This window comes from Mus caroli, unplaced genomic scaffold (assembly GCF_978045245.1).
Source record: "Mus caroli unplaced genomic scaffold, Mus_caroli_1 scaffold_16, whole genome shotgun sequence".
NCBI classification, from domain to species: Eukaryota; Metazoa; Chordata; class Mammalia; order Rodentia; family Muridae; genus Mus; species Mus caroli.
The window spans coordinates 70,223,138-70,235,342 of NW_028227271.1; the positions used below are offsets into that span (position 1 = coordinate 70,223,138).

The 12,205-nt window shown below is 44.7% G+C and overlaps 1 protein-coding gene across 1 annotated transcript in view; it reads right to left on the bottom strand.

Annotated features, from left to right (window-relative positions):
• Positions 1-1,207: 1,207 nt before the first annotated feature.
• Laptm4b (lysosomal protein transmembrane 4 beta) overlaps positions 1,208-12,205 on the bottom strand; it is a 47,477-nt gene continuing 36,479 nt past the window's right edge. The window contains exons 4-7 of the mRNA XM_021183759.3: positions 11,845-11,967; positions 8,894-8,992; positions 7,590-7,685; positions 1,208-2,180 (exon numbers count right to left, since the gene is read on the bottom strand). Coding sequence (XP_021039418.1) covers positions 2,100-2,180; positions 7,590-7,685; positions 8,894-8,992; positions 11,845-11,967 — 399 coding nt within the window. The 3' untranslated portion in view covers positions 1,208-2,099. The remainder of the gene's footprint in view (positions 2,181-7,589; positions 7,686-8,893; positions 8,993-11,844; positions 11,968-12,205) is intronic.

A 12,205-nucleotide genomic window follows, 5' to 3' on the forward strand; every position in this document is an offset into this window, starting at 1 on the left:
AACACCATTTGGTGGGACGGGACTTAAGCTGGGAGGGGATTGAAGAGTGTCTTTTGTGGGATTATGAGAAACTAGTCTTTAGGGCCGGCCATAACTGTCTGTGACCTCCAATTACCTTTTCTCTATGATTTAAACAAGGGGGGCCATTATCTTGAGTTTGTTATTTCTTTAAGGTCCCTAGGACAGGCACCTGGAGAGTTCCTCCATTTATCAGAGGGAGAGCTAGTTTTGGTGGCACAGAGGCAGGGAGGCCATTTCAAATTAAGCTCCTCGTGGTGTTTTCATTAAAACGCCAGGCTGATGGGAGCTAGGGAGGGTGAGGGAGCCTTGAGCTATGCTGCAGGGGGGACACAGCGCAGAAACCAGCTGCCTGCATTTTGCGCTTGCTGAAGGGAAGGGAGGGAAGATGGGAGCTTTTGCGGGGTGGGGGCAGGGACGAAGAGGCAAACTGCACACAACACTGGAGTCTCTTTGGTGAGGCTTACCAGAAGCAGGACAATTAACAGCAGAGAGTTAGCATCAGTAACTCGGAGGCTATAACACCATCTCAACAAAAACAGCAAGGCAGCAGGAAGCTGAGGAAACTGCTCAAATTATGTTGCAGTCAGAAGAAAGCAACATATGCCAGTGTTTCCCACTCTTCTGGGGTCCAGGCTTTGCTGCCCAGAGAATGGTCCTGCCCATAGTAAGCAGGTCTTCCCACTTCAATTAAAGTACTCAAGATAACCTCCTCATCATGCCACTGGCCTCACTGCCCAGGGGACTCTAAAGCCTATCAAGTTGACAATTAACAAGAGGCAGAGGCAGGCAGATCTCTGAGTTTTGAGGCCAGCCTGGTCTACAAAGTTCTAGGACAGACAAGGCTACACAGAGAAACCCTGCCTCAAAAAGCCAACAAATCAAAGAAAAGTGTTTTGTGCCCCAGTGTGGTGGAACATACCTATAATCCCAACATTAGAGGATAAAGCAAGAACCCATCTCTTAGGGAAGAAAAAAGTGGGCAGGTGTGGGTACCATGGAGACAGCATGATCACATACAGCACTACTGAGCACTGTACAAGGACAGATGAGTGACTCGGCACAGAATGTGGTTGGTCCAACAAAATTCATCAGCATTTAAGTATTAGAACATGTGTGTGTGAAATGGGCTGAGCTGTGTGTATCTGTGACAGGGAGAGTCACCAGGCAGTCAGCGGAGCCACGACTGTTTTCTTGGATGCAGACAAACTTTAATTGCAAAGCCTTTGTGTACAGCACATTGAGCAATGACCAAGCAGGAGACCTGCTCACATTCAGAGACATGAACATAAACGTCTTTCACAATCCAGACAGTCTATAGAGTATTCTACATGGGAACAAACCTCCTTATCTTTCTGAAGACTGCTTGACATTTTAATAAATGATTAGGCATACTTAGAAATTCAAAGTAGGTTGTACCTTGCAAGAACATACATGGTGGTTCTGTTGGTGCAGGTAACCAAGGAAAAGCAAGTGTGAGTCTCTCAGTGCAGAGCAAGCTGGTCCCCATTTCACACAGGGACACACATCAACCATAGCCCAAAACAACAGGCAGCCCAGGCAGCTCTTGCCCTCACTGTTGCCTATTACCTTGGGGGTTAATAGCCCAAAGAAAATCCTTGACCAGCAAATTCAGAGCATCATTGAATTTAGGGATAGTAGGGAAATTCTTATATCACATATGGAAGGGTTCCTATCTAATTAGAGTAATTAATATTATTTGTATTACGTATACTGGAAAGATTTAAGTATCATCTAATTTTAATTTTATACTTTCAAAACAGTCAGAGGGAATGGAGAAGAAAAGTATGACTGCCCACCCAGCTCTGGGGCCAGGCAGGTATAAGCCAGACCGGGGACCACCGTCTATAGTTTTGAGAAAGACTCTGGGAACTCATCACACTCCACTCCTACAGCCTCGCTAGTCAGTGCTTAGCTACAGGGCATGTGTCAACAGAGGCTTCAGCTTAACATCTAAATTGTAAAATGTGGCTCAAAGAGTTCATCATGGAAGTGAAACCACAGGATAATACATGCAGCTAAGGGCTCAAACTGCTGCTCTCAGCTCTTCCGCACCAGGTTCAGGCGGACACGTAAGGTGGTGGTGGCTCCTTGGCAGTGCTAGGCACAGCAGTAGCATCATCGTACGGAGGCAGTAGCACCTGGAAAGGAGAGCCCAGAGTCAGTGTTTAAAAGCAAGCATTCACTCCCTGAGTCCGAGACCAGGCTTTAACTGAACATGCATACACTTAAAGTCTTCGGAAAACTGGTACTCCGGTCTACGATTCACTAAACGGACACATTTTATATGAGACTTTGAAACCTTAAACTGGGGCGTGACTTCTGCCACCTCTGCTTTCCTGCCATGGTCTACGTGTGCCTGCATAGCCAGAGGGTATATGTAAAGGAGTAAGAGAGTGAGAACGGTTCTCCCGTGTGTAGGCACAAGGGCAGGCACTAAGCCGACCATTCGGTGTTGACCTAAGCACCTTGCAGGACACACAGAACCAGGTAACCTTCCTTCCCATAGTGTATTTGATTGGCATGGCTCACAGGCAAGCAGGTGACAGACAAGTGGCAAGGAGTAGCTGCAATCAAATTAACAGGCAACAGTAGAGCTGCTTCACTGCAAGGCATCTGACACCACATCTCACGAGCTGCTGTTCCTGTCAGCTTTGTGTCTGTCTCCTCAAAGGGGCACTTAGTGGTGTCCCTGTGTCCTGAAGACTTCTCAAATCAATCAAGGGACAGGAAAACCTGGGATGCACTTGGGTCCAGGAGGCAAGGAGGCATCTGCAGGGCTCTCCCCACAGAGGGACTAGCCACTCTGGGGGTACTCACATCAGCAACACAAACGCCGTGAATTACTGTGCTGTCTGCTTAGGAGGCAGAGTGGGCAAACACAAAAAGATGATCAACAACGGGGAAAGGCAGTGCAGTGCAGACCAGAAAAGCGCCCCTCCCCCAAAGGTAGTGACTAGACTAGAGAGAGCACTCCTATCCATGATATGTTGAGTGTACACTTGTGGTAGGGAGAAAGAAGGTAGGCAGTGGAAAAGTTTCTGGGAAGTTGGAGGGGCCTGGCCACTGTCTACTTACAGGAGAAGGCTGGGGAGATGCAGCAGGCAAGGCTATGGCCTGGGGTCCAGCACACACGTGTGGATATGGATCAAGTAGGGTCACCTATGACCACTGGAAGCCGTGAACAGCAGTAGGAGCGTTAACTACAGAATGATGGGCTCTGCATTATCCTCAGCAGCCTCACTGAAGAATTAACTGAGCGTAACTACCATTGTCATTGGAGAAATCTTAGAACACAGTGGGGCTCCTGAAGAAATGAAAGCAACCAGCATATTCCGCTTTGTTTCTTACCTTTCTCACAAAACAAAACATTCCTCAAAATGTTCCGAGACCGAATACAACATTTCTTTCAGGGGAAGCATAAGCATGTTCTATCAAAATAGAGCTCTCACACTTTGGTATATTCATTATCAAGCAAGCCTGTATCGAATGCGGTTTCATTGCAAATCAGCATTTCAGCACTGATGGTCTTTCCTCAGAAATACTCTATTGACTTCGCCTTGCAATCTGACGTCAAGAGGCCTGAAGAATCCCTCCCTCCACTGAGCGGGTGACACCCTCACTCACTGTTCTATGTTGGCTGTGAAATATTCTTGATGTGACACCTCTGGCTATCAGAGTACTTTCGAAAATTCTCCAGATGGAACTAGTTTAAATTCTCCAAGGCTCAGCATCCTCTTATCTAAATGACGCTGAATCTAGTCGAGACTCAAAGACCAGAGGGGTGACGTACGGACCGGACCACCCTTCTGTTCCTATTATGTTCTGTTGGCACTGAAGATGCAGCCATCTTCCCTTTCTATAAGGGGGATGAAGTACTTGGACATCGAGAGAAATAACTGTCACGTGGTTAACACCAAATTTGCCACCTAGGATGCCATGATGTGATAGATGAAAATGTAACTATTTTGACATTTTTATCACTTGACATTTAGTTGTTTTAAAAAACAAAAAAAACCTAACCATTCATGGAACAGGGGCCACACTGCGGTCAGGATGAAATAAATAAGGGAGAAAAAAAAAAAAAGACCAAGAACACATCCTATTTCAGTGTAGAGTTGCTGCTACCAAGCAGAAGCTAACAGCTGAGTGCCAGAACGTTCAGCACACACACAACTGGGGGCTCCTTTATATATGTTCAACACAAATTTCACACAAACACACAAATTCCATTTTTCTGTCCATGACCACTCCCACTCCCAGAAGGAGCCAGCTCAGTAAAGTGCTTACCTAGGGTGAAAAGGCAGAGGAAGACACCCAGTGTCAACCCCTGGACTATACATGCACATGTGTGCACACAAACAATACCTCACATACCATAAATAAAATCTGGAAAAGAAATTCAGTTCATCTGTTAACAAATGACAAATGTCATAGGAAGAGCAACAGCTGTACTCCACACAATAGTGCAGCTGTGTTCTAAGAAATGTGTATCAGGCAATTTCATCTCATATCAACATTGTGGAAATTACTTATATAACAAAGATGGCTATACCATCGCCCGAAAAATACAAAGACCCAGCCTGGCTGACTGAGCTGGCTTGGTCATCAGATGCTCTTGAATCCGGCTAAAACATCTGAAGCTTGCCCTCTAACTGCCCTGGAAGCAAGGACTTCCCCAAGCTTGTCTGGCAAGTTAGTTATGACTTTTCTGCATAACTAACCTACAGGATGAAGGCGTGTTAATGCTTTAGATTCTGACTGTCTAGTTTCTTAGGGATAAAGGAAAGAAAACCTGCAGGAACTGTGCCATAATTACTGGAAAAGTCACTGAAACCACCATAAATGTCACTCCAGCTGCTGAGTTCTTCAGAGCATTTTTATGGTCAGGGGTCAGCCTTAACTGAGCTTCAGTATGTCAGAGAATCTACTTGGCAATGGCTACTAGGGAGTTGGTCTGACCATCAACTGAAGTTTTTTCTTTTAACTGTATTTATAAGTGTATTATAAAACAGACTTTTCAAAAAGCCTCAGATAGCAGAATACTTTGAGAAGTCAGAGCAACAACCTTACATTAAGGTAATCTGAGTTAGCACCTACAACAAGACATAGCATAACAGGCTCCTTGAAGTTTACATTTTTCCCTTTACATTTTTTTTGTTTGTTTTTTTGTTTGTTTGGTTTTTTGAGACAGGGTTTCTCTGTATAGACCTGGCTGTCCTGGAACTCACTTTGTAGACCAGGCTGGCCTCGAACTCAGAAATCCGCCTGCCTCTGCCTCCCGAGTGCTGGGATTAAAGGCGTGCGCCACTACGCCTGGCTCCCTTTAAAATATTAATAGCCTTCCTATCATATCTAAGGCTATAATGCTTTTATCTGGAATCAGAATTTCAGACACTGTTTTAGCTAAATATTACTTTCACTGGTTCTGAGAACCCTGGTCCACAGGGATTACGTTCCATTTGGCAAAATACTGCTGGAACCCTGGTCTTGGTGGTGTTAGTGAAACAAAGTTACATAGATTAAGTTTTCAAAAACTTCAATTTGCAAATGTTTAATTATGAAAAATATACGTAATCTATGTATTTGTTACTTTAATGTGCTGTTCCTCCAGTGAGCACATTTTCATGCATTAGGAAGTCAATGTGATGTTACATAATGTGTCTACCACATGGCTCCTCCAACAGAGGGGAGGGCACATCTCCCTAAGGCACCAGTAGTACTGGAGCCAGGTGGCTGCAGAGGCGCAGAGGGGCACCTTGGGATATTTTAAAAGTTTAAGGGAAACAAAACAACACTTCCTACATACGGAGCAGACTGCTGTGCACACATGACTGCTCAGTGCAATGAAGAGTTGGGTATTTATCCTCACGCAGGCTCGGAGGCCTTATGTTTGGGACCCTCTGCCCCAGGCATTCCCATCATGGTTTGGCTAGAAATGGAAGCAAGATTAAACCTGGTCTGGGATGATGTCCAGTATTTAACAGCTCTTTCCTGTCTTCCCTGTGTGTAGAATTTGGGCAAGCATGAATCTGGATCACAGCATATGTACTGTCTTAGAAAAGGAGATGAGGCACATTTATTTTATAACAAGAACTCCAGTATCTATCCACAAAGGTCAACATGGATTTATTTAGCCTGGGAGAAGAGCCATCTAGACCAATACTTAATAGGAAGTGAAAGCCAGGCATGACATGTTATGTTGATGTGGATACCCAATATTGACATGGGCAAAGGAGAAACGTATGTGGTTATGTGCTATGAAAAACTAGATTACCCGAGCCTTCTAGATGGTGAGGCAGGCACTGGCACATTTTGGTCTTCAAATTAGAATGCCAACATTAAGCCCCCTAGTTCTTGCCAAACAATCTTAGAGTGTTCCAATCCTCGGGGACTACATTATGATCTCCAGAGATCATTTTCCACCATCAAGAACAGCCCTTTGGAGAAATGGCACACCACAGGGGTGATGCCGAAAATACATGAGCCTGTGTTATACTAAGAGCAAGAACACCCGAGAGCTATTGATGAGGCTCCAACTGGCCAAAGGATGGTCTAGCTTGAGCATCAGTCCTATGTACTGTGATATGTTAGTGTTTAGAGAAAGCATCTGCTTATCCTTTCTAAGGATACAGAATAGGTACAAAACAAGAAATTTACACAAAGGACAGAGTCTGATCAATTGGAACTATAGTTACAGGTGGTTGTGAGGCACCACATGGTGCTACGAAATGAGCCTGGGACTCTGGAAGAGCAGCCACTGCTGAGACATCTCTCTCTCTCTTCAGGCTGGGTTTTTGTTTATTTTTGTTTTTGTTTTTGTTTTATTTGTTACTGCTGTTTTCCAAGGTCCAATTATTATCTATGTCATGGTTTGGATGTGAAATACCCTGGAACTCCCCTCACTGCCAAGACTCACTTGGTTCCCAGCTAGTGGATCCAATCACTGAAGCAACTGGGTAACAAGGGCTCTGATCTCATCAATGGATTAACCTACTGATGAGTTTCTAATCCGATGGCATTAGTGGGGCTTGCTTAGAGGGAGGTGGTAGTCCTTTGGGAACATCTCCATTGTCCTCTCTGCTTCTTGGCTGCCCTGATGTGAGCAACCTCTTCCACCACAGGGTCTGCAGCAATGATATTCTTCATATCTTACCACAAACCCGTGGCAATAAAACAAGTCCTATCACATGACAGAAATGTCTAAAAGATAATCAAAGCACCCCTCTCTAAGTCATTTCTTTCAGGTATCTGTCACACTGGCAAGAAATCTACAACCTAATACACTCTGCAGAGCACACAGATGAAAAACATGACTTGGCCAGGCAGCAGTGGTGGCAGACACTTTTAATCCCAGCACTGAGACAAAGGCAGGCAGATTTCAGTGAGTTTGAGGACAGCCTGGTCTACACAGAGAAACACTATCTCAAAAACAAAAACAACAAAAAACATGTCTCAAATACAGCAGGAAGTAGCAAACACTAAAACATTAGGCACCATCATGCAGGAGAGGATGGGGGAGGTCTCTCCTCTGGTGACATCACACTTACTGTGGTATCATTGCTGGTAACGTAAACCAGGACATCGGAGGAGTTCCTGCCGTTGATGTACCTGTAGCAGCTCCAAACGCAGCTAATCAAGTAGCCCTGCAAGTCACAGGCATTGGATTTTTAATTTTCAAAATTAAAAGACAACTTAGAACAATATAAAGTCATAGTATGCATGTAATGAATATTGCAGTACTATATACTATGTATTGTATAACCTTAATCTGTCCCCAAATACATTTTTTTTGGTTTTTTTTTTTAACTTTTTCTAATTTTTTATTAGGTATTTTCTTCATTTACATTTCAAATGCTATCCCGATAGTCCCCTATACCCTCCCTCCGCCCTGCACCCCTACCCACCCACTCCTACTTCTTGGCCCTGAGGTTCCTCTGTACTGGGGCATATAAAGTTTGCAAGTCCAATGGGCCTCTCTTCCCAATGATGGCCGACTAGGCCATCTTCTGCTACATATGCAGCTAGAGACATTAGCTCTGGGGGTACTGGTTAGTTCATATTGTTGTTCCACCTATAGGGTTGCAGACCCCTTCAGCTCCTTGGGTACTTTCTCTAGCTCCTCCATTGGGGGCCCTGTGTTCCATCCAATAGCTGACTGTGAGCATCCACTTCTGTGTTTGCCAGGCACTGGCATAGCCTCACACAAGACAGCTATATCTGGGTCCTTTCAGCAAAATCTTGCTGGCGTATGCAATAGTGTCTGCGTTTGGTGGCTGATTATGGGATGGACCCCTGGGTGGGGCATTCTCTGGATGGTCCATCCTTTCCTCTCAGATTCAACCTTTGTCTCTGTAACTCCTTCCATGGGTATTTTGTTCCCAATTCTAAGAAAGGGCAAAGTATCCACACTTTGGTCTTTCTTCTTCTTGAGTTTCATGTGTTTTACAAATTGTATCTTGGGTATTCTAAGTTTCTGGGCCATTTTGTTGTTGTTGTTGTTTTATTTTATGTGTATGGATGTTTTGCCTGTATGTATATCTGTGCACTGTGTACATGCCTGGTGACATAGACATGTGAAGAGGAACTGAAGTTATGGATGGTTGTGAGCCACCAAGTGGATGCTGGGAACAGAAATTGGGTCCTCTGGAAAAAGACAAATACTCTTCACCACTGAGCCATGTCTCCTTGACTGGCCTGTGGAGTGCAGATCAGTATTTCTCTCTCTCACAGACAACATACTAAACTGTAACATTATGAAATCAAGAGGCAACAAACTAGTTATTTTGTTTATCTCTCTTACAATCAGGAATACATTTACTATTTAGCCCAGAAAGAGAATATTTATGCTTACCTTAAGTGTCAAAAGAATGCCGATAAACAGAAGAATAATAAGGACCAAACAGGTAGGATTCACGGACATTATATCATCTCTGTAGGGAAAGCTGGGAGGCTGAAAGGGAAAGAAAGGGGTCTCATTAGCCAACTGCATTCATCTTTCAAGATGTATTCCACAGGCAGCAGAGGCATGGTGGAGACTGGTGATTGTTTATTTAGGACAGATGCCTCTATTGATGAGACAGCAACAGACAGTGAGTTAGGGAAAGCCAACACTGTCCTAACTCAGGCAATAATTCCAGCAAAGAGAAGTCAAGGGGAAACAGACACAATCAAGTGTGCAGTACCAGTCCGCCCTCCACTGCACCATGGGGGTCCACCACCAATGTGGTGCTTTGTATACTCTTGGTGTTTGACATGGTAGTGTGTTCTTATTTTCTTCATGTTCTGGGTACTCTAAAGGCGGTGTGCAGGACTAGGAGGAGAAACTCACTAATATGAATATATTTGCTAATGGCACATCTTTCTAAATAGCGAAGTCTTACATGTTTATTTTGTTTTGTAAACAAGGATAATGAATTACTTTAACCATGTTTTGCAGGATTCCAGCTTGGGCTCGCCTGCAGCCTTCTCAGATGACGACTGCCTTTCTAACTCACCACATTTCAATTTGTCAGCAGCAACAGCCATCAGGGGAATGTGAACGCTCCTTTTCATTGCCATTTCGAGGTATTGTTGATAATGTACATGATTTGCTACTACAGCTCAGACGGATCTGGGATTTGTTTTGTGCAAATGGGTTCTCACCAAGTAGCTCAGGCTGACTGTGGGTTTTTCCTCAGCCTTCTAGGGGCTGGGGTTACAGGCACGCACTACTGTGCCCAGCTCAGAATGACCATTAAATGGTACAGAATGTTTTTGGAGGGAGATTGGGAAGTCAAGACAGGGTCACATGTAACCCAGGCTGGACTCAAATTCACTATGTAGGAGTTGAAGGACGACCTTCAACTTCTGACCTTGAACTTCAAGCCACTTCACCTGGCTTCCTGAAATATTTCATTTCTATTATTTGGTTTTGTCATTACAAATAAAAGTGAAAGCCGATTTTTTTTTTTTTTACAGTATTATAATTCTTGTCAGCTTAAACAATATTGTCGTTGTACCACCTGATGGTTCCAAAGTGAATGACTGGAGAGTAGCAGATAAGGTAGGGTCAAATGAAGCCACTATGACTGTGTGGCTCTGCAGCCCATGAACCGGACATACAGTGCAGCACTCCACAGCACAGGGCAGCTACTGGCCTGTCTTCACGTATCCTTACCATCACCACCAGCCCAGTCCCGTACACGATAAGCTTATTGGGACTGAGTTTCTTCCTCTCTTGCAGCATGATTTGAGGAGCCCAGCAAACAGATCATAGAGTTAACATGAGGTTTTAGTACAGAGGCTAATCCTCTACTGCCCCATCACAGACCAGGCCCCTTCGTGTTCTACTATCTCCCAGAGGCAACTCTCAAAACTGGCACGTGGAACTTTTTAGACACTACTGCCTATCAAAGCATGGTCCTGGCTCTTCAGTAAAAAGAATGACAATGTAGACATTTCTAAGGAACAAAAATTTGGGGCCTTCTGTGGTGGGACAGGTTAGAGCAGGACTGTCAGCAAGACTACAAGCTTCTATCCTCCCCACCTCCTCTCTCCCCTCCTCAGCCATTCTCTCCTCACTCCCCCAACCCCCTCAGCCATTCCTCTCTCCTCACTCCCTCCTCCCTATCCCCACCAACCATTCTTTCCACTGGATCATCTAGTTCCCAATGCCACAGGCATCCTGTAGCCTCACCTCTCCTGGTCCTTACCCTGAGTTCAGAACTACTATAGAGGCTGCGTGTAATGAACACACTGGCACAGTCTGTAACCCAAGGGAACAGGGAGCAGGCTGAGATAGGAGGCCAAGCTGGGCAACTCAGCAAGACCTGGTCTCTAAGGATGTAGCTCAACAGTGAAGTGCTTAGCTTGCATGTGGCCAGCCCCTGGGTTTAATCCCTAATACCACATTTTAAAAAAAAACCAAATAATAAAATTATATAGAGAGAACCTTCAAGAGTGAAGATTTACTGGGCAGTAGTGGCACACACTTTTAACCCCAGCACCTGGGAGACAGAGGCAGGGGGATCTCTGTGAGTTCGAGGCCAGCCTGGTCTACAGAGTGAGTTCCAGGACAGCCAGGGCTTCACAGAGAAACCCTGTCTTGAAGGAAAAAAGAGAGAGAGAGAGAGAGAGAGAGAGAGAGAGAGAGAGAGAGAGAGAGAGAGAGAGAGAGAGAGAGAGAGAGAGAAACAGAACAACAACAAAACAAAACAATCCTCTCCCGCAAAAAGAGTGAATGTTTTGCCATTTAAACAATTTTAAGGAAATTACATTTTCAAACACATTCATAATTTAAAAATCCAAGGTTAAAAAGTGCAAGGGTCCACAATTACTCTGTCTGACACTATTAGAGGCTCCTCAATACCCAGCCACCAATACTACCCACCAGATGTCCATAAAGTACTTAACATGAAATCAGGAAGAACGAGATCTCTAGGGAACTAAGTCTGGAGAGAATTCTACAGCAGTTTCCTGTCTCCCACTAGCCAACAGAAGAAAGATCCCATCCACTGCTGACACCTAAGCAAAGCATATCAACATTCCCATAGACACAGAAAATGCCATTACTGCCCTCTGTCTCATCCCTGCAGGTCCTAGGAGGTTATGACAGCTACAACATCCTAAAAGCACCCTCGTAATTCAGAACTCCCACCTTTCAGCAAAAAACTCAACCATCGCACCAAATACTCAGCTGCAAGTTTTAGATCTGCTTAATGTGTGTGTCCCTTGATAGTGATTTGTTTGTCCTTTACTCAATCAGCGCCCCACCACCACCACCACCATGGCAAGAGGCAGTAAGTAAGTAGGAGGGTCACCTACCAGCTGTCGTATGTATTCCTGAATGGAATTTGGATAGACAAGCACGGTGATTGCAACCAAAGTATTCAGGGCAAAATCAAAGATCTGGTAACAGAAGAACGGGATGATCCAGGCAGCATGTTGCTAAAAATGAGAAAATAGAATGTTAGTATGTTGGATATAACAAGACACTGAGCTTATCAATATGAAGGGACCTGGAGGACTGGCAGTCATTAACCAGGCCATTAACCTGGCAGTCATTAACCAGGCACATGGAATGCCAGTGACTGGTGTGCCAAGCTGAAGCAGTGAAGAGACAGCAATGCCGGGGCAGGAGGAATGGCTCAGCAGTTGAGACCACAGTCTGCTTTTGCAGAGGTTT